The following is a 23,794-nucleotide window of genomic DNA, read 5'->3' on the forward strand; positions in this document are numbered from 1 at the left end:
ATTCATAATGAACTTTACAAAGAAAAAACTGCTAGAAAAAAGAAGGAACTGACAGGAGTACTAAGAGTTTTAACAGATAAAAATACTGAGAGGTTTTTCAGACAAAAGAACCAATAGAGTACCTTTCCTAATCTTTGCAAATAAATAAAAATTAAATAATGATATAGAAAATCTGAATGTAATTAATAAACTTAATGCCTATTATACTTTATCACCTACAAAAAGAGGATGTCTTGACTTTTCTATCATCTGTGAAATATTCACAACACTGTCATAGATCAGATCAACCCAAACATTCATTAACAGAAAAATGAATAATTACTTGGTAGTATATACATACAATGGTGTACCCTACAGCAGGGGTCCCCAACCCCCGGGACACTAAATGGTACTAGTATGTAGCCTCTTAGGAACCCGGCTGCACAGCAGGAGGTGAGCAGTGGGCGAGGGAAAGCAGCTTCATCTGTATTTACAGCCGCTCCCCATCTCTCGCGTCACTGCCTGAGCTCTGCTTCCTGTCAGATCATCGGCCTCATTAGATTCTCATAGGAGTGCAAACTCTACTGTGAACTGCACATGTGAGGGATCTAGGTTGCTTGCTCCTTATGAGAATTTAATGCCTAATGATCTGAGGTGGAGCTGAGGCAATGATGCTAGCACTGGGGAGCGGCTGCAAATACAGATTATCATTAGCAGAGAGGTTTGACTGCACAGAGACCATAATAAACCAATTGCTTGCAGACTCATATCAAAACCCTATCAGTGAGTGGCAAGTGAAAACCAGCTCAGGGCTCCCACTGATTTTGCATTATGGTGAGTTGTATAATTATTTCATTATATATTACAATGTAATAATAATAGAAATAAAGTGCACAATAAATATAATGCTCTGAATCATCCCGAAACTATTCCCCCCCCCACCCCCACACTGGTCCGTGAAAACACTGTCTTCCATGAAACCAGTCCCCGTTGCCAAAACGCTGGGGACTGCTACCCTACAGCATGAACGTGAATGAACACACACACAACATGGAAAAGCCAAATATAATGAGCCTGACTCAAATGAACATAATCTGTACGTTTCTGTTCATGAAGAGTTCAAAATAAGCAAAATTACTCAAAATTAGAAGTCAGGTGAGTATAACAACTTTGCAAAGAAGGGTGGGGGCAGTGGATAGGAAGGGATTGGGGAGGGGATTTTTGGAGTGCTAACAGAGTTCTGTTGATCCCCATCGGTTACAGGGATGTGTTCACTCTGGGATAATTCATTTGTATGTGTTTCTATATAATTCAATAATTAAAAGCAAACTTTGGTTTTGCACAGCAAAGGAAATCATAAACAAAATGAAAAGACAACAGGAGAAAATATTTGCAAATGATGCAACAGGCAAGGGCTTAATTTCCAAAATATATGAACAGCTCATAACAGCTCAACAACGAAAAAAACAAACAACCCAATCCAAAAATGGGCAGGGACTTCCCTGGTGGTCCAGTGGGTAAGACTGCACACTCCCAATGCAGGAGGCCTGGGTTCGATCCCTGATCGGGGAACTAGATCCCATATGCATGCCACAACTAAACAGTCCACATGCTGCAACTAAGAAGCCTGCGTGCAGCAACTAGGAAGTCCAGATGCCACAACTAAGGAGCCCGCATGCCGCAACAAAGATCCTGCATGCTGCAACTAAGACCCGATGCAGCCAAAAATAAATAGTATAAATAAATAATAATAATAAATTTAAAAAAAATAATAATACCTTTAAAAAAAGTCTACAAATAACAAATGCTGGAGAGGGTATGGAGAAAAGGGAAACCTCCTACACTGTTGGTGGGAATGTAAGCTGGTGCAGCCACTGTGGAAAACAGTATGGATGTTCCTCAGAAAACTAAAAATAGAATTACCATATGATCCAGCAATTCTACTCCTGGACATATATCTGGACAAAACTATAATTCAAAAAGATACATGCACCCCTATGTTCATAGCAGCACTGTTCACAACAGCCAAGACATGGAAACAACCTAAATGTTCATCGACAGCTGAATGGATAAAGAAGATGTGGTACATACATACAATGGAGCACTACTCAGTCATAAAAAAGAAAGAAATAATGCCATTTGCAGCAACATGGATACAACTAGAGATTATCATACTAAGTGAAGTAAGTCAGAAAGAGAAAGCCAAATACCATATAATATCACTTATATGTGGAATCTAAAATCTAAAATATGACACAAATGAACCTATCCCAGAAACAGAATCACAGACACAGAGAACAGAGTGGTGGTTGCCAAGGGGGCGGGGGTTGGAGGAGGGAGGGAGTAGGAGGTTGTGGTTATCAGATGTAAGCTTTTATATACAGAATGGATAAAACGAGGTCCTATAGAGAACAGAGAACTATATTCAATATCCTGTGATAAACCATAACGGAAAAGAATATTAAAAAAACAGAATATATATATATGTATAACCAAATCCCTTGGCTGGACAGCAGTAATTAACACAACACTGTAAATCAACTACACTTCAATAAAAAAAGCAGAAAACAAAAAACTCTGGGGCAAAAGGAAAAGATAAGAATTTATAACTTATTTTTTAAATATTTATTTATCTATTTATCTATTTATCTATTTATCTATCTATTTATTTATTTATTTAGACAGACTGCGCCGGGTCTTAGTTGTGGCGTACGTGATCTTTAGTTGTGGCATGCGGGCTGCTTAGTTGCGGCAAGTGGACTACTTAATTGCAGCATGCAAACTCTTACTTGCGGCATGCATGTGGGATCTAGTTTCCCAACCAGGGATCGAAACCCGGCCCCCTGCATTGGGAGCACAAAGTTTTACCCACTGGACCACCAGGGAAGTCCCTTTTATAACATTTTTAAAAAAAATCTGAGCAATCTCATCGAATGAATAGAAAACAAGCAAAACCTCAGAATTAAATACTTTCATTCCTACACGAGAATAAATTAATGATCCAAGCATGCAACTTAAAAAATAATAAAACAAGCCTAAGGAAAACAGAAAAAAAACATTAATACAAACAAAAGTAGAACAAATCAGACAACTGAAAGAACTGAGTGAATAAATCTAATAGCTGATTCTGTGAAAAATACACAAACCTCTGGCAAGGTAATCAAAACAGAAAAAATAACTAATACGAAATAAAAATGGAGAAAAAAATACAGATCCCAAAACAGAGTAACTCATATGCTAAAATAGTTTAAAGACATAGGGACAAATTCGTAGGAAAAAATAAATTACCAAAACTGACTCAAAAAGACACAGAAAATGGACATTTAAAATGCCCCAGAAAGGGCTTCCCTGGTGGCGCAGTTGAGAATCCACCTGTCAATGCAGGGGACATGGGTTCGAGCCCTGGTCCAGGAGGATCCCACAAGCCACAGAGCAACTAAGCCCATACGCCACAACTACTGACCCTGCCCTGTAGAGCCTGCGAGCCACAGCTACTGAGCCCATGTGCTACAACTACTGAAGCCTGCAGGCCTAGAGTCCATGCTCTGCAGCAAGAGAAGCCACCACAATGAGAAGCCCGCGCACCGCAATGAAGAGTAGCTCCCGCTTGCCACAACTAGAGAAAAGCCCATGCGCAGCAATGAAGACCCAACACAGCCAAAAATAAATAATTTATAAAAATAAACAAAATGCCCCCAAAAGTTGGGTCCAGCCAATTTTATTGGTATTTTCTATCAAAAATAGATCATTCCTCTACAAATTTGAAAATGAAAGTAAAATAGCAGTCTAGTAATTGCTAATGAAAAGACTATTTTGTACCTAAGAGTTGGCTTGCCAGTCTCCAATAAGACAAAAAGATTGTCATGTGATACTGTCTTTTACAAGTAACTTATAGAATTTTCAAAAGTAATTTTTATTATATACACATTTCACTTTAGTTTCTAAATTTAGAACTCCCATATTAAGATGAGGTTCCACTGTTGGGCAGCATCAAGCAAACCAGATTTTATCCGCAGGTATTGTTCTTGGCCCTCACTGCCTCTCTTCAGCTAATCCAGCCTGTTTCTCTTCAATGCGTTTTCCTTCTACTCTTCATCGGTATACATCCCACTCTCCAGAACCTGCCATACATTTAAGGATGAACTTCAGCATCTCCAGCAGTAAAGCATCTTTCATGGAATTGTCCTCTTTTCTTTCATTCCTATTTTATCAGTTAGTGTCATTTTCCCAAAGACATACAACCCCATCCACGTCATTCTGTATCGATTAAGTTAGTAAGTACAGGGGCTTCCACCCTCTTGCAACAACTTAGAATTCAAAATAGTTTACTTGGTTTCAAGAAAATGGAAGCAACAAGATGAAATCTCCCTGCTTATATAAAACTCAGAGAAGTTAACTCCAAAACATGAAAGAGAGCTCTCCTTGAAGTAGAGACTATAATAAGGAATCCCAGATGAAAAAAGTAAAGAGGAAGTCTTGGAAATAAGGCATATCTGTCCCAACTAGCCACTCTCTATGACAGGGAGCTGCCCCAGCAAGCTATTCATTCAGGTAATTTGCACTTGGGACACAAAAGAATACACTGCATATAATAAGTACACCATCTTCAAAGAAATGAAGATCAATCTATATATCCAAAGAGAACAAAGTTAAAGGACCAAACAGGAAAAATACCTTTAAGTAAGAGTACTTTGGAGCCTCAGAGAAATAAAAGCAGGAATCATATCCAAAAGTTAAGAAAGGGAGATTTTATTAAAAAGAAGGTTGTGGGCTTCCCTGGTGGCGCAGTGGTTGAGAGTCCGCCTGCCGTTGCAGGGGACACAGGTTCATGCCCCGGTCCGGGAAGATCCCACATGCCGCGGAGCAGCTGGGCCCGTGAGCCATGGCCTCTGAGCCTGCGTGTCCGGAGCCTGTGCTCCACAATGGGAGAGGCCACAACAGTGAGAGGCCCGCGTACCACAAAAAAAAAAAAAAAAAAAAAAAAGAAGTTGCGATAAATGAGCAGTTGTGAAACAAAGCTAACATACAAATCAGTGAAAAGTAAAACAGAAGTGAGGCATTCTCCCAAAACACAGCACATAAAAATAAAAGTGCAAAGGAAAAAAAGACATTAGCAACAGATCCAAAAACTCCAATATTTAGAATGTAAGAGGAAGGTAAAATAGAAGAGAAGCAATATCTGAAGAAATAATGGCTAAGAATGTCCCAGAGTTTAGGACAACAGTCCTCAGACTGAAAGCACCCACTGAGGGCTAAATGAGATAAATAAAAGAAAACCCACACCTTAGGACTGTTGGAAAACGTTGAAAACAAAAATAAAGAGAAAACCCTAAAAGTTACTGACAGAAAAGATTAAGAATAGAGATTGATATTAGACCTCTCATCAGTAACCATGGGCACCCTAAAACAGTGGGGAAATAACTATGAATCTCTGAGGAAAAATAAATGACTTTAACATTTCCCAGCAAAGCTGTTCTGAAACAGTACCCATTTACTTGGTAGTCTTCCTCCATCAGACCGTCGGTACCTTGAAGACAGGTGCTCTGTCTTGTGCACTGGCAGTATATTAGTGGCAATCTAGGCAACTTCATGTAAATACCTGACAAGTGTTCACTTCAGAAAAATTCAGAAAACCTTCAGTTACTCTCAGGTTTCTGCATGTCCCTTCTCTCTCCTCTCTACTGCTCAATTTTATCAAAGCATTTCATAAGCAAGTAGGGGAGAAAAAAATACACAGCATTCATAAAGCTGTCTAAGAATCCAAACTGCAGTTCAGAATTCCACCACATATTAATAACTGGCAATGTATGAATCAAAATAGATGTAATAAATTTAGTCAGAATTAAATTACATATTTTTAAAAGTTACACATTTATACTCACTGAAGAGAAGGGACCCTCAGTTTATAGACTATTTGATATGTTCTCAAAACATGGATAACTGTTTACTGTTTACTTTTGTAAATACAATAGTATAAAAACAAAGTTCTATTTCTTTTAAAAACCATTACTCACTGGTATAAGGATAAACATACAACATATGTGTTTCTAGACTCTAATTGAGAATCCAATCTTACTTATTATTACATACATTATGGTCAATTAATTTTCAAAAAAGGTGCTAAGACACTTCAACAGGAAAGACTAGTCTTCTCAACAAATGGTACTGAAAGAACTAGACATCTGCATGCAAAAGAATGGGGAAAACTACCTCCCACCATACAAAAAAAATCACCTAAAAATGGATCATAGACCTAAATTTAAGAGCTAAAACTATATAACTCTTAAAAAAAATTTATGACCTAAAAATTAGGCAATGGTTTCTTACATATGACACCAAAAAAAAGAAAAAAAAAATTCAACTACATCAAAATTTGAAATTTCTGTGCTACAAGAATGCAGTCAAGAAAGTGAAAAGACAACTCACAAAATGGAAGAAAATATTCGCAAATTACCTGAAAAAGGACTTGTACCCAGAATATATGAAGAACACTTACAACTGAATAATAAAAAGACAAACCATTTAAAGCATAGGAAAAGGATGTGCTGATCAGACATTTCTACAAAGATATACAAATGGCCAATAAGCACATGAAAAGATGCTCAACATCATTAGTCACTAGGTAAATACAAATGAGAGCCATAATGAGATACCATTTCACCCTTAGGATGGCTGATTTAATCAAAGACAGAGTCCCAAGATGGCAGCCACCGTGAAGATGACTGCATAGATGTCAATGTTACATCTGAAGATCAACAAAAGATAAATTTGCACAGAATACAAGTAGAATCTCACAGTTAAAGGAAGAAACAGAATTAAAAAAGAAACAGCTCCGAAATTTAGGAGATGCTTGTGAGGATATCACACTTGCAGATGACAACTGCTTAATGATATCTCATCAGATTAGTGATGTTTTCATTAGCCATTCTCAAGAAGAAACATCAAGAAATGTTAGAAGCAAAGAAAAATTTCCAAAAAGAAATTGATACCTTAGAATCCAGAGTGGAATCAATTCAGCAGGTGTTAGCAGATGTGGAAGTTCAGTTATATGCAAAGTTGGAGAACAACATAAACCTTGAAGCAAGAGAAGGCTAAACATTTTACAATACTTTTAAAATGTTGCTCAACACAGGTTACCATGTGACCAAGCAATCCACTCATAATCAAGAGAAATGAAAACAACTCATCTGCGCAAAAACTTGTGCTTGAGTGTTCATAGCAGCATTATTCATAATAGCTAAAGTGTGGAAACAATCCAAATGTCCATCAACTGATGAATGGATAAACAAAACATAGTATATCCATACAATGGAATATTATTCATCCATACGAAGGAATGAAGTATTGAATCATGCTACAACATGGATGAACCTAGAAAACATTATGCTAAGTAAAAGAAGCCAGTCAACAAAAAGACCACGTACTGTATGATCCCATTAATATGAAATGTCCAGAATAGGCAAATCTGTAAGACAAAAAGTAGATTAATGGTTGCCTAGGGCTGGAGGTGGGAAAGGTATAAGGAGTGACTGCTAATGAGTATGAGGTTTCTTCTGGCGGGGGCAGGGGAATATTCTGAAATTAGATCGTGGTGATGGTTGCACAACCTCATGAATATAATAAAGACCATCTAATTGAACACGTTAAAAGGGTGAATTGTATGATAAATGGATTATATCACGATAAAGCTGCTAAATATATATATATATGTATACACACACATACACACACACACACACACATATACGTAAAACAACACTATTCATCCAAACCTCCGTTACCCAAAAAAGACATAAAACAATCTCTCTTCTGTCTTACCTTTTAAGGGCATCTTTGAGTTCAGGTACAGAACGAATACACTGAACTGTAGCATTCATGTAACAAGTGTTACCAAGGTTTGTCAATCCACATGGTAATTCCATCTGATAAGGAAAAGGATTAAATCATTTTTATAAGACGATACAGCATATATAAATCACTAAACACATTGAAGCAAATACAATTTACCAACTCATACCAATTTATTCTACCTTAACAATGTTTTATTTCCCTAACAAAAAATTTTACTTGCATCATGCGGACAATCATCCTGTTTTAATTCCCTTCTTAAAAATAATAAGAAAACAATCATATCAGTTCTGCCTCATCTGCAGGTTTATCACTGGAAGAGGGTAACAAAATATATACAGAAACACTTCAAAAAAATGAATGGTACTATATAAATGCTGGGTAGTAAAAATAATAATAATATTTGACAAGTGTGTGTTGACCAGTTTCTAAACCAACACTGCATTTAAATTAAGGATAAATTGTATATTTTCAACATGGAAGGTTTTAAGAATTTAAATATCCCAGCATTTAAACTATTTAACTTCTTTGAGCCTGTTTTCCCATAAAATAATAGTAAACATTTAAATAGCACTATCTGCCAGACACATATTTATTACAGATATTCACTGACTTTATAATGAAATATTCAATTAAAAAAGGATTCCTTGAGCCAATTTCAAAGATAAAACTTTTATTTACTGCTAATAACATACATCTTAATATTGATTAAATCTTTAAAACATGTAGATGCTTTCTGAAAGGCATCTTACTAACTGTACTTCTTAAAAGTAGTGATCAAATATATAAAATGTGGTATGTCTTACAGCAGATGCTAACTGTTCTTCTGTCATGTCTTCTACGAAGACGGTTTTAGCTGAGGGTTCCTCAGGAAGAGCATCTGCTGACCCCATCATTAGTAAAGTCATTCCCTGTTTAAAAAAAATTAACTTCATGAAAATGCTAAAAAGTTGATCACATTTATGTGCAATGAAAGAAGCCAGACACAGAAAAACACATGTTGCATGCTTCTACTTGCTACAAAAGGTAAATCTAGAGAGACACAAAGTAGATTAGTGGTTGCTAGAACTGAAGGTGGGAATAGGGAGTGTCTTTAAATGGGAACTCATTTCTTTCTGGGGTGATGAAAATATTCCAAAATGAGACTGTGGTGAAGGTTACACAACTCTGTAAATACATTAAAGATCACTGAACTGTTAAAAAAAAAAAAAAAAAAGTACTAGGGTGGCTGCCTCAGGCCACAGGTCACCTGCTTATCTGAAAAGGGGTATAAGGAAACTTCTTAGAATAGTGGAACTTCTTTATCTTGACTGTGGTGGTGGTTTCATGACTGTATAAAGTTAAACAAATCCATCAAACTCTTACACTAAAGTAGGTGAATCTTACTCTCTATATACTATACGTCAATAAAGCTAATGGAAAAAACAGGGTCACAAAGAAAGCTGAGAATGTTTTCAATATTGGAAAGGAGAGAACTCTTCAAATGATCATTAATATTTAGTGGCATCATTTCTCCCCATAACACACTAAGCACTGATAAGATTCTTTCTATGAAAGTCTATTGTGAAATGTAACCATTATTTACATTTGAATAGAAATATTTTGAAAGCATTGAAATCTCCATTATTAGAAAATATCAAACCAAACATATAAATTAGTTCAAAATATCTAATTTTATAATTCTACACATTATTAACTTAAGGGAATACTTATATTCAGTACAGATACACCATTCCATACAATAGAAGAACAATGGAGACACTGTCACCCTAAGTCTCATAATCCTGAAATGTGAACATCTTATTCAATATCTTTCTGGAAGACACAAACATCTGAGACAAAGACAGAGGGTAGAGAGGTTTAAAAGAAAAAAAAAAAGGCCAGACGGAGAGTTTTTTTTAAAAAAAAGGAAAATAAAATATAAATATCTAGACAAAGGTTAAAATTAGTAAATTAATAAAGTCACCAAACTCATAGTCTTATGAATACCTATGTTCAAATCCAACAATCTTCATTCTATCACCTATTATTTTTACTTAAACTTTCTATAAGATAATAGCAAAGCAGTACTAAGCTATCACTAAGAATCTTTTTTAAAAGACAACTGTCGGGCTTCCCTGGTGGCGCAGTGGTTAAGAATCTGCCTGCCAATGCAGGGGACAAGGATTCGAGCCCCAGTCTGGGAAGATCCCACATGCCCCGGAGCAACCAACACTGTGTGCCACAACTACTGAGCCTGTGCTCTAGAGCCTGTAAGCCACAACTACTGAGCCCGTGTGTCACAACTAATGAAGCCCGTGTGCCTAGAGTCTGTGCTCCGCAACGAGAAGCCACCGCAGTGAGAAGCCCGCGCACCACAACGAAGAGTAGCCCCCACTTACCACAACTACATAAAAGCCCACACGCAGCAACGAAAACCCAACACAGCCAAAGATAAAATAAATAAAATAAATACATTTATTAAAAAAAAAGACAACTGTCTCAGGAAAACCAAATATCTGAGGAATATACTAGCAACAGTCAGTTAGAAAATACAATGGAAAAGAAAGAATACCAACAAATATCTAAGAGTAAACATAACAAGAAATATGTAATACTTTAATAAGAAAACTATAAAGCTTTACTTAGGGATATTAAAAAACACCTAAAGAAACTGAAGGACATGAAAGATTTCTGGAATAGAAAAATTATGTAAAGATGTGATTCCAAACTATCATATAAATTTAACTAAACTCCTTTCTGAAACTTTACAAAATGTTTCATTCATGTAGCAAATTCATACCCATGACAACAGCTAAGAAATTTCTGAAAAAGAAGACTAAAAACAATATCTTTAAAATTATTAAGAAAATAGATTACAAAATGAAGAATGTTGAGGACAATAATTTAGAAAAAAAATACTCTGAGTTCTCCACCTCATGACATGCCACACCCAAAATGAATTACAAACTGAAGATTTAAATGTAAATAAAATGAAACAAATAATTATAAAACATTTAAGTTTATTTTCTAAAAAATCTTACTGTTTTTGGAAGATTTTCTAAAATTGACATAAAAGGTGAAAGGACTCATGTCTCTAGTCTCTAACTATATAAATCTTAAAAACTTGCCTATTACCACAATCAAAATTTTAAAGGACAAACTTAAAGAAAAATCGCTATATATAAGCACAATAGAAAAATGGGCAATAGAGATAAGTAGAAAGTCAACAAAAAAGGCTTAAAATTAAATTAAATATGCTTCCACCTTAAGAAGCTAGCAGAAGTATATATTAAAATCAAAGTAAAAGGAGGAAATGAAGCAAAGAGGGGAAATCAATAAAATAATAAATGAACAAGCAAAAGTTAATTCTTTGGACTGGGGAGAAAAAAAATCAATGAAACTTTACAACCTCTGCCTAGATGATAAAGACAATAAGCAAGAAATCACAATTTGCCAATACGGGGGCTGGGGGAGGGGTGGAACGACAGAACTACAGATTCTAGAACCTGTAGGACATCCTGTAAGAGTGTAGTATGACAATCAATCCAACAATTTAAACTAAACAGACCAATTCCTTAAAAGACACTACCAAAACCGGTGTAAAGAAAATATAACATCTGAATAATCCTACATTTATTAAAGACTCTAAATTCTGAATTAAAAAAGTCTTTCCACCAAGAAAGCTCCAAGCCCAGAGAACTTCACTAGAGAATTCTATGAGACACTAATGTGTGTGTGTGTGTGTGTGTGTGTGTGTGTATAAACTCTTTCAGAAAAGAGGAGAGGTATGAATGCTTCATAACTCATTTTATACAGTCAGCATTACACTGATAGCAAAAATCAAATAAAGACAGTTCAAGAAAACTACAAACCATCTCTCTCACAAAAAGAGACACAAAAATACTTAACAAAGTACTACCAATAGAATCCACATTATATAAAAAGGAAAATATATAAGTGGTTTACTATTTCGAAAAAAGCAGTGTAGTTCATCACATCGAGATTAAAGGATTTAAAAAGAAAAATCATTTCAATATATATAGAAAAAGTATTTGCCAAAACTCAACTCCCATTCATAACTCTCAGCAAACTAGAAATAGAAGAGAACTTTCCTCAATCTGATGAACATCTGTAAAAAACCTGTAAAACACCTGTAAAAAAGGGACCAAAATTCTACAATGGGCAAAACTACGCTATATATATGTGTAACTGTAGTCTCAAAAAAGAGGAAAGAGAAGGACAGACAGAAAAAATATCTAAAGAAATAGCTAAAGATTTTCTAAATTTAATAAAAACTATAAACACACAGATCCAAGAGGTTTAAGCAGAATAAACATAAAGAAAACCTGACCAAAACAAACTGCTGAAAACCAATAATGAGAAAAACCTCAAAAGCACCCAGGGAAAAAAGGACACATTACATGCAGAGGAACAATGATAAGAATGACAGCAACTGTACAAATGAGAAGATACCTTTCAAGTATTGAAAGAGTGTTAATCTAGAATTTAATACCAATCAAAAATGTTTTTCAAAAATGAAATGAAACCAAGAGCTTTTCAGAAAAACAAAAGCAGAGAAAACGCATAGATAGGCTCTGCGAAAAATGTAAAAAGTTCTTCAGGCAGAAGAAAATGGTATCAGATGGCAATTTGGATCTGGATCCAAAGGAAGAGCACCAGAAATGGTAAATATGGGTTTTCTACCTTTTTTAATCTCTTTAAAGGATAAATGACTATTTAAAGCAAAAGTAGCAATGTAGAAAGTAAAAATAATAGCAATGTAGTATGGAGTTTCTAACAGGTAGAAGTAAACTATATCTATGTATGACAACAGCACAAAGCAGGGAAATGGAAATACACTGTTGTAATAGTCTTATACTATGCCTGAAATCACTCGTTATAGATACATAATATAAACTCTACAACAGCAATTCAGAAACATCAAACATCATCATAGGACCCTTTATACCAACAGTTGGCAAACTTTTCCTATTAAAGGCCATATAATAAATATTTTAGAATTTCTGGGCCACATACCATCTTTGTTGCATATTCTTCGTTGTTTTCAACCCCACCCCTTTAAAAATATAAATATCATTCCTAACTTGCATGCCTTACAAAAACAGGCTGCAGGCCAGATTTGGCTTAGAGTTCCTGCTTCACATTTTTAAAAATTGAGAACTTCTGTTATGTAGGTCTTAGCCATGAATATTTACCGTATTAGAAATTAAAACTGAGAAATTTTAATAATATTCATTCAAAAACAATAAACCCACTTAATGTTAAGGTAATTAACATTTTTATGAAAGATAATTATATTCTCAAAACAAAACTAGTGAAGACTGATATTGTTTTACATTTTTTTCAAATGTCTTTAATGTTTGGCTTAAGAGAAAACAGTGTATTTTCATATTTGTTTCTGTATTCAATCTGCTGCAGTATCACATGTCCCACAACCTCTGAAAAAGTACTGTACGTACATAATCAACAATAGAAAAGGCAAATAAAATCTTAATGTCAACATGAAAATACGTTTTTTAAATATGAAAACAGTTTTGATCTCAAGGATCCCTTGAAAGAGCCCTGGGTACTGCCTGGAGTTTCCGGGATACACTTAGAGAACTGCTACCCTAGAGAAATCATTAAAACTCTGGGGATGGAAGGGAGAATGGAAAATGACTGTTAATGAACACAGGGTTTCTTTTTGGATAATGATATGCTTTAAAACTAGACAGTGTTGATGGTTGCACAACTCTATGTATATAGCAGAACACACTGAAATGAACATTTTAGAGTGCTGAATTTCATAGTCAGTGAATTTTCTCAGAAAACTTACTATAAAAGCATAAATAACAAAACAGAGATAAAGCAAAGCAGAGATAAACACAAAATTAAAAATAATCGAAAAGAAGGCAGCAAAAGAACAAATGAGACAGAAAACAAACAGCAAGATGGTAAATTAAACCCAAACATGTGGATAATAACATTGAACATAAGTGGTCTAAAGGTTCCAATTACAAAGTAGAGATTGTAAGACTGGATAAAAAAGCAAGACCCAAGTATATGCTAACCTAAGAAAATCCATCTCAAAGACACAGATGTGTTAAAAGCAAAAGGATGGGAAAATACATGAAATGCAAACAATAATTAAAAGAAATATGGCGTAGCTTTATTAAAATCAAAGTAAAACTGAGAGCAAAGAATATTACCAAGGATAAAGAGGAACAGTTCCTTGTGATGAAAGGTCAATTCACCAAGATTTAACGATCCTATATATGCATGCACCTAATAACAGAACTTCAAAATACACAAAACAAAACTGATACAACTGAAAGGAGATATAATCAAATCCACAATAATAGTTGGAGATTACGACACGCTTGACAAAAGAAGTAGATAGGGCTTCCCTGGTGGCGTGGTGGTTAAGAATCCGCCTGCCAATGCAGGGGACACGGGTTCGAGCCCTGTTCCGGGAAGATCCCACATGCAGCAGAGCAACTAAGCCCGTGCGTCACAACTACTGAGCCTGTGCTCTAGAGCCTGTGAGCCACGACTACTGAAGCCCACGTGCCTAGAGCCTGTGCTCCGCAACAAGAGAAGCCACCACAATGAGAAGCCCACGCACCGCAACAAAGAGTAGCCTCTGCTCACCGCAACTAGAGAAAGCCCGCACCCAGCAACGAAGACCCAACACAGCCAAAAATAAATAAATAAGATAATTCAAAAAAAAAAGAAGGTAATGGGTTTGCTATTGCTACTTTTAAATGAATAATATGTTTAATTTCTCAGCCTTAATTTCTAATACAATAAATATCGACGTAACCCATATATATGAAATTCTTTGGGGTTAAAAAATAATTTCTGAGAGTGTAAAGGTCACAAAGACCAAGAAATCTGAGAACTGCACATGCCAAAAATGCAAGGTTTAATAGTTAAAAATCAATGAGACTAGCCAGATTACCAGAATAAAAGAGAAAAATCATATGATCCTTTTAATAAGAAGCAGAAAAGCACTTAAAATTCAACAGCCATTCATAACTTAAAAGGTCTTAGTGAACTAGGAAATGACAAAGATGTCCGCTCCCACCACTTTCTATTCAACACTGTATTAGAAGTCCTAGCCAGTAAAATAAGGCAAAAAAAGAAATAGCAGCCATAAAGACTGGAAAGGGAAAAGTAAAACTGCCTCTATTTGCAAAGAGCATGCTTATGTACATAGAAAACCCAATGGAATCTACAAAAAAACTACTGGAACTAGAAAGTGAATTTGGCAAGGTCACAGGTTAAAAATAAACTGTATTTAAAAAAAAAAATAATAAAAAAAAATAAAAATAAACTGTATTTTATAATCTAGCCATGAACACTGGAAAACAAATTTTTTTAAAGTATCATTAAATAGCCAAGAAATGTTAAGTTCCAGAATCTAACAAAAACCGTGCAAGCTCTCTATAGTGAAAAATTATAAAACTGAGCTAAGAGAAATGGAGAAGTACACCTTATTTAAGGATTTCAGTACTCAATACGTTTAAGATGTTCATTCTCCCCAAACTGAACTACAGATTCAATGCAACCTAAACAAAATTCCAGGAGTCCATTTGCAGGAGTTGACTAATTCTAAAATTATAAGGAAATGCAAAGGAGTTAAAATATTCGTGAGGAAACAGAAAAAGTTGGAGAACTTACATTATCTTATTTCAAGACTTATTATAAAGCTTTGGTAATCAAGACCATGTGGTACTAGTATAAGGTTAATCAAATATATCAATGAAACAAGAGTCCAAAAATAGACCAAAAACTGATTTTCAAGAAAGACTCTGACTTAAATCAACGAGAAAAGGAAAATATTTTCAACAGGTAGTGCTGGAACAACTGGATATACAGATAGAAAAAAAGGCCTTTGGAATACATTTTGTGTAATAATTAGGGAACTGCATTGTAACTAGTGTTCTTAAGATAATACTTACATTTTTTATTTTGATGTTTCCCCAATCATCATCCTGTTTTAAAGACAAATAATAAACATTTAACCACCCCCATATAATCCAAACATAATCTAAAAATCAACTAATTTTAGATTTCTACTTCAAAATAGAAATTGTCTATATGCAGATTTTACTTAAAATTACTATAATCAAAAGTATTTTTTAAAAAACAAAAAACAAATGCAGTCCTAAAACTAGTGAGTCTAACAATTGTTCAAACTACGTAAGATACAATCTAAAAGACAGTAAACTTGGCAGCACCAAAAGTACTTAAACACTTGACTGATGACAAATGACAGATGCTAATTTTTTGCATATTTGGAACCAGCAGAGCTAATAACTAGCATATGTTTGACAAGAATAAAGAATAACTTCAGAAATGAAATAAGGTCTACATAATTAGGGTGATTATATAATTAATCACCCAAATCAAGAGACTCTTGAGAATGAAAGTGCTACTAAAAATTGTATCAGGAGAGTAAACAAGACTACCCAAGGCAAACTAACCCTTAACAGTATTTGCTGCGTCCACAAATGTTTCTCAAGTCCTACATTTCACATCTATGAATCAATTAACAAATACTTTGACTTCAGTATGTTCAATATAAATCAAGTTTTTTTTGAAATGCCACGATTGGTCCACAGATATTTTGGCAGCTAAAAGCCCTTCCCTTCAGAGGATAGTCAGTTCCATATCACTCCTTCCTTTTTACCGAAGGTACCAGGCACTCAATACACCTCCCTTTGGTGGTGCCACTATTTCTTTTTGGGCATCCTGCTTCAAAGTAGAACAGTAAGTTTCTAAATGCCCTTCTTAGTTTAAGGGCTATTACTGCTAATCATAAGGAATGATAACCATAAATGTCTCCTCAAATAATGCCTCCTCCTACTTATCCAAGGTCACAGAAAGTTGGGAAATGAACCCAGATCTGCTTGACTTGTAAATCATATGTTCTTTTGGTGTCTTCCTGTATGTTACTTAAGCCTCTCTGATGCTCAGTAAAATATGTAAAATACATTTACTTTCCTCATTTTTAATATACATACAGTTGAAAATTAAAGAAAACAAAAGCCTGGCACAGAATAAGTATTCAGTAAGTGGTAGCTATTAGTCATAGTTTCATTTAATTAGCATTTTTCTGTAATCCTCCACAGTATACCACCAGTACACAGCTCAGCACAAATTACGTTACCAAGTTCACTAATGACCAAAAGCTCGTACTGCAACTTGAGGGGAAACAATGTTTCTTCACCAATATCTGTTTTACGGCCCAGCTAACAAGGGTAGCCAATCTTTATCTCTAAAGTTAATTAGAGCTCTTTAGCATTTCACATCTAACTCTTGAAGAAAGTGTATTTTAAAAGCTACACTTATATAGTATTACAAACAATAATAAAGAAAATACCTTCACATCTTTTCTGTGGCCCTTCATCAATGATACTGGTAAGCTTGGACTCTTAACTGTAATCAATGTGATCATTCCAAGGGAACTAATGGAAAACTTAAATTCCCTCTCTTTTAAACAAAAACTTCTTTCCTCCCATCTCCAGGCAGGTGTTAGATAGTGATTACTTCTAAGAGAAAGGGGCTCTTTTTAATGGTAGGATGCAAGAAAGGCCAAAGGAAAAATTAAGTTTTCCAGTATTCCAGAACCAGGGCCTTAGTAAATTTGGTACATTCGTATGTATATACAAAAACACATTGTGTAGTAGCCTTTAAAAAATAAATTTACCATACTGTTCCATAGTTTTAACAGAGATAAAATTTCTAACCCCATAACTGAAAATTACTAAGGAAATACACATAGACTTTTTTAGTCTATACAAAATGAAATACTTTTAACACACACTCATAAGAAAAAAATTCAAACACAGATAAATGGAAAGTGCCCCAGTCCCCTGACCCCCAGAGATAATCACTGATAAAATGCATTTTAAAATAAAAATTTTAATGATGCTTTATAATATAGTGTTTTGAAATGGCTACAATGTTCCTTCCTTAAACTAACATGAATAAGAATTTTAATACCACAGACTATACACTCTCACCAAATAAAAAATACCTTAAATGCTACATTTTCTGGTTCTAGTTATTTTCACTAGTACATAATGAAAATCTGGACTAAATTTTACCTTCAATGTTCCTCCTTTCACCATAACCTTCTGTCTGGCCGGCTGGACTCCAGTCAGTGCAAAAAGCTGAGCCTTGAACACCATCGGAGGTTCATCAGTATTCAGTTCTACACCTTCAAATTTCTCCTTTCCCCATTTCACAGTAACTGCAAACAAACCATAATTTTTTTTTTTTTTTTTTTTTTACAAAATAACAAGACTTAAGATTTAGAAGATCCTTAGGGAACTATTAGGCTAGTTCTTAAAAGCCAAACTATGTCATTAATCTTTTTACACACTTAATGCCTACCAAATCAGGAGTGAAGTGAATGCAATAGATCTTGGATAAAATTTAACCGGATCTAATCCAACTTCTCATTTGATAAATAAGGAAATTGAGACTTAAAAGAAGCTGATTGATTAATGTCACAAAACTAGTCAGTAAATATTCAGGGCTTCTGAATCCTACTCCAATAATATCTGCAAAATATGACCACACTGAAACACTTCCCAGAATAAAGTTCACAGACTTCAGAATGTGTTTATTTAAACAATCATTAAAATCAGTTGAATATTACATACTGCTGAAGTAGAGAGGAGAAAGAAAGGCTAGAATATTTTGAAAAGAAAAAATATTCTTGGGAAAATAAAGCACACTGAAAACAGGTTAAGGAATATAGATCCTGGATTATAGGAAGAAAGGTGTGGAAGAACTGAAAGGTCTGCCTCCTGAGCAAGAGGTGGTCAAATATTACGAAGAATCCAAAAATATAGCTAAATCATTAAAAATTATAGAAATCCTACTTCACAGCCATTCAGATGGCTACAACAACAAAACCACAGAAAATAACAAGTGTTGGCAGGGATGTGGGGAAACTGGAACGCTTGTGCATTGCTCTGGGAATATAAAAATGGTACCACCACTGTGACAGAACGTATGGTGGTTCCTCAAAAATCAGGCATAGAATTACTACTATGTGATCCAGCAATTCCATTTCTAGGTATATACCCAAAAGTATGGCAACCAGGGAATCAAACTGATATTTGTATACTCATGTTCCTAGCAGCATTATTTCACAATAGCCTAGAAATGGGAGCAACCCAAGTGCCCATCAACAGTGCTATACACACGCAATGGATATTAATCAGCCTTAAAAAAATAATGAAATTCTGACATTCTACCACATGGATGAACCCTGGAGACATTATGCTAAGTGACATAAGCCAGTCACAAAAGGACAAATACTGTATGATTCTACTTATGTGAGTGGTCAAATTCCTAGAGACAGAAAGAAGAATGGGGGTTGCCAGGAGGCTGGGGGAAATGCAAACAGGGGTACAGAGTTTCAGTTTAGGAACGGGAAGAATTTCCAGAGGTGGGTGGTGATGACGGCTGCACAACGATGTGAATGTACTCAATGTTAAAAACTGTGCACTTAAAATGTTTAAAACTACACTTTATGTTACATATATTTTACCACAATAAAAAATTTCAATCTGTTAACATAAATAAACTAGGGAATTCCCTGGCGGTCCAGTGGTTAGGACTCCATGCTTTCACTGCCCAGGGCCTGGTTTCAATCCCTGGTCAGGGAACTAAGATCCCACAAGCCATACAGCACAGCCAAAAATAAATAAATAAACAAACAAACTCACTCATTCAAGGATGTACATAGTATTTTCCACTGAAAAATTCATACCTACGCAAAATGAGAATCCCATAATTAATAGTTGTCTAATTTCTCTGATTACTAAAATCAGAATATAAAAAAGTGACCCTGACTCCAAATCCCTATTCTTTCACTAGTTCAATTAATGTGTTAGCGTTCATTCAATGATAAGCCCAGTAACAAGGATTAGGGAGATTCTCTGCGAACTCACAGTTTAATAAAGGAGAGAGGAAAAAGGTTAAAATAATTAACAATACAATATAAATATTACAAATGCTAGAGGAGCACAGTGGAATGCTTCATGAGGGAGGAAGGATTCTCTGGAGAAAGTGTTAACTGTGAGTTACCACTATCAACTTTGAGTCTCAAAGAAAAAAATCAGGTGTTAGCCAGAGAATAAGAATAAAAGCATTCCTGGAAAAGACACTCAAAAGCATAAAGCAGCATGGTGTCCTCTGAGATACAAGTAATTCCCAGGGTGAAGGGGAAGCAGCTGAAAAAGAAGAAACTGACCAAAGATCAAGTCAGGGAAGATAACATAAGTCACGTTAAAACATACAGGTTTCTGGGCCTCCCTGGTGGCGCAAGTGGTTGGGAGTCCGCCTGCCGATGCAGGGGATGCGGGTTCGTGCCCCGGTCTGGGAGGATCCCATGTGCCGCGGGGTGGCTGGGCCCGTGAGCCGTGGCCGCTGAGCCTGTGCGTCCGGAGCCTGTGCTCCGCGATGGGGGAGGCCACAGCAGTGAGAGGCCAGCATACCACACACACACAAAAAAAAAAAAAACATACAGGTTTCAGGTTGTACAATATGTGCAGCCCCTGAAAGGTTTTCATAAAGGCCACTTTGGTCTGGTTTGAACATTAGAACACTCTAGCAGCAGCAGAGAAAATATTGGTTTGAAGGGGGAACGACTACAATCATTGAGACAAACCAGAAACATATAACAATAGTACAAACAAAAGAGAGAGAACTAAATCAAAACAGTATTAGAAATAATGAAGACGCATCTATCTGAAATTTATTTAGCTGTGTCACCATGGGCAAGTTAAACTTTTTGCTTACCCATAAACCAGGAGTTCCCAACCCCGGGGCCACGGACCATACCAGACCATGGCCTGTTAGGAACTGGGCCGCACAGCAGGAGGTGAGCAGCAGGTGAGGGAAAGAAGCTTCATCTGTATTTACAGCCGCTCCCCATGTCTTGCGTTACCGCCTGAGCTCCGCCTCCTGTTAGATCATCAGCAGCATTAGATTCTCATTGGAGCACGAACCCTACAGTGAACTGCGTGAACTGCGCAAGCAGGGATCTAGGTTGCTTGCTCCTTATGAGAATCTAATGCCTGATGATCTGAGGTGGAGCTGAGGCAGTGATGCTAGCGCTGGGGAGCGGCTGCAAATACAGATTATCATTAGCAGACAGATCTGACTGCACAGAGACCATAATAAATCAATTGCTTGCAGACTCATATCAAAACCCTATCAGTGAGTGGGAAGTGAAAACATGCTCAGGGCTCCCAATGATTGTGCATTATGGTGAGTTGTATAATTATTTCATTATATATTACAATGTAGTAATAATAGAAATAAAGTGCACAATAAATGTAATGTGCTTGAATCATCCCGAAACCATTCCCCTCAACCCCCCACCCCGGGACTGTGGAAAAACTGTCTTCCACGACTGGTCTCTGGTGCCAAAAAGGTTGAGGACCGCTGCCATAAAAGAGAATTATACTAGTACCACGGGACTATGCTGAAAATTAAAACAAAGCAACATGTATAAAAAACATTAGCTTTGTACCAGACAAAAAAGTGTTCGCTAATTTTTACAGCGCTTAAACACATAAGTGTCTGGACGTTTAATTTTCTATCAAAACTTATGACAGTACTTAAGATGTCCTTGTTTTAATATAGGGCTTTTTACAGAATCTGAAAATACAGATTCTCAATATGGAGATGTCAAAGGAAGAAACCTTCGAAATCTACTTCAATTCCCTCATTTTGGAAATGAGGAAAAGATCTGATTAAATATTTAAGATGGAACTCAATTTCTAAGATAGAAAGTTTGGTGAGTACAGGCATTTTTTGAGGGGAACAAACTACCTGTGTGTGGTTAAGTATTCGCATACACAGGTATTTACCGCCATTACTTAATTAATGCCACTTAAATTCTATATTGCATAAACATAAGATTTCAAGTACTATTCTACTGTTCCATTGTTGTGGCCTTAGAAAAAGAGGTTGAGCAATCATTATTAAAGCATTTGGGGACACACAGTTTTGAGGGCATTAGCCTGCTGTGGCCTGGCAAAGCAATAAAGCTATTCTTTTATACTTCACCAAAAAACAAACAAAAAATCATTATTAAAGCATTCAAGATTCTAGAACATCAAGAATCCATGTCAAGTTTAAACATTATTCTTTTGTTTGATGTCATTCTTTGAAAACGCTGAATCTTCAATAAAGGAATTATGATAGAGTGTCAAGGATGGCCAATGAATCACACATCCATAGCCAACTGGAGCCACCACATACACTTTAGGGGCCATTTTGAATTACACTAGGAGACAGCAAGGTCCATTAACTCAGTAAAAACATGATCCCTGGCCAACACCTTGGAATGCCATCACGCAAAAAAAAAACCCTGTCAAACGCCAATCAAAAGGAAATGATACCCGCGGACATTTGTATTCCTTTACCTCTCAAAGCTACCACTGTGCTTCGGACACAGAAACACAAAACAGTGTTTGATGAAATGAAAATGAAGCAAAAAGCTCGCAATCTGCCTCGGGATAAAACTGAAACTGGTACAAACGGGGTGGTGGCACCAAGGGGTAAGCGAAGGGAGACTATGGAGGGAAACCCCCAGAACGACGAAGGAAGGAAGGCTTAACCTCACATCCCTGGTCCCTCCATCACTCCGTTACCGAGGATTCCCTCCTGGCCGCTCCCTTCCACGGCTACGGCTACCACTGAAGAGGCCCAGGAAATGCCACTGCACCTCCAGCCTGGTCCCTGCTGCCCCAGGACACAACCTCACCCTACCCCGCACCCAAGGACAGAGACAGAACTATTCTGCAAAGTCATCACTCGGAGGGGCGGACGCTCGCTGCTTCCCCACCTCCCCTCCGGCTCCCACCCCACCCACCCGGCGGCCCAGGAAGGGCACGGCTCCCTCGCGTAGCAGGGCCCGGAACTCGCAGGGAGAGAGAAAGGGGCCAGGGTCCCCTCCACGCCGCGGAATCCCCGCCCCATGCTCAGTAGGGCGCCCGCCCTGCAGGCCAGGCCTACACAGAGGCCTAGCCCCGGGCGGGACTGTGGAGCACGGGACGAGGAGGGCGCTCACCAGAGTAGAGCGGCATGGCAGGGCGCGCTAGGAGGCTGCGGCGGCGCAGGAAGGCTGGGCCTGGCAAGGGCGGCGAAAGGAAAGGGCCGTGAAGAAGCTGTGGCGGCGGCCGAGGCGGAGGCGCGGTGCTGGCGGCAGACACGGTGCGACGAGAGCCTCATTCAAACCGGCCACTGGCGATGACGCAGCAACACGCCGTCCGCCCGAGCCACGGGGCGACTGTGGGGAGGAGGCGAGGCGGGGCCTGCGGGTGGAGAGACAAGGGAGGTGGGAGCGGCCGGGAGAGGCGGGGCGCCCGGGGCCCCTGCGCCTCACAGGTGCGCGCCTGCGCACTGCACCCCGTCTGCGCCCACCGGCTCCCAGCCCCGCCCCGCCCCGCCCCGCCCCGCCCCGCCCCGCCCGGCTGCAGACATAGTGGGAACCTAGTGTCCCAGCGGCATCCTTTTAGGAGGTCGTTCACCACTGTTTCCAAACAGTGGGGCAGCTTTATTCTCTCTGTTAATGTAGGCTGGAGAAAAGCCTTGCTCCGCCCCTCAACTTGGTCTACTTATTAATGAAAATGTCTAGCCCTCCCATTCAGGATTTTGCAACAAAAATAAACATCAAAATGATCTGAATATTTCAGAGATAGGTCTGTCTTGGTTGTATTACTGCTGTTTCTAACACCTGTTCGGACCCTAGGTTGGCTCTAGTAAAGGAGTAGATACAGCGCCCTTGACTGCCCCGTGGAAGTTACGTGCAGCCCTCCACTTAATTGTTTTGGACCTGTTTCCTCAGCCTGGTAAATGAGGAAGCTAGACTGGAAGGTTTCTGAGGCCTTTTTCAAACTCTAAATTGTCACGGCTGAGATCAGTTTAAAACTTTCTAGATGAGTTAGAA

The 23,794-nt window shown here is 37.4% G+C and overlaps 1 protein-coding gene and 1 pseudogene across 1 annotated transcript in view; one reads left to right on the top strand and one right to left on the bottom strand.

Annotated features, from left to right (window-relative positions):
* USP14 (ubiquitin specific peptidase 14) overlaps positions 1–23,142 on the bottom strand; it is a 45,734-nt gene extending 22,592 nt beyond the window's left edge. Inside the window, exons 1-5 of the mRNA XM_060118181.1 lie at positions 22,916–23,142; positions 17,925–18,070; positions 15,774–15,806; positions 8,634–8,738; positions 7,798–7,901 (exon numbers count right to left, since the gene is read on the bottom strand). Of these exons, the coding sequence (XP_059974164.1) occupies positions 7,798–7,901; positions 8,634–8,738; positions 15,774–15,806; positions 17,925–18,070; positions 22,916–22,931 (404 nt within the window). The 5' untranslated portion in view covers positions 22,932–23,142. The remainder of the gene's footprint in view (positions 1–7,797; positions 7,902–8,633; positions 8,739–15,773; positions 15,807–17,924; positions 18,071–22,915) is intronic.
* On the top strand, positions 6,680–7,074 carry LOC132503203 (prefoldin subunit 4-like; annotated as a pseudogene).
* Positions 23,143–23,794: the final 652 nt, after the last annotated feature.

This window comes from Mesoplodon densirostris, chromosome 15 (assembly GCF_025265405.1).
Source record: "Mesoplodon densirostris isolate mMesDen1 chromosome 15, mMesDen1 primary haplotype, whole genome shotgun sequence".
In the NCBI taxonomy this organism is placed as follows: Eukaryota; Metazoa; Chordata; class Mammalia; order Artiodactyla; family Ziphiidae; genus Mesoplodon; species Mesoplodon densirostris.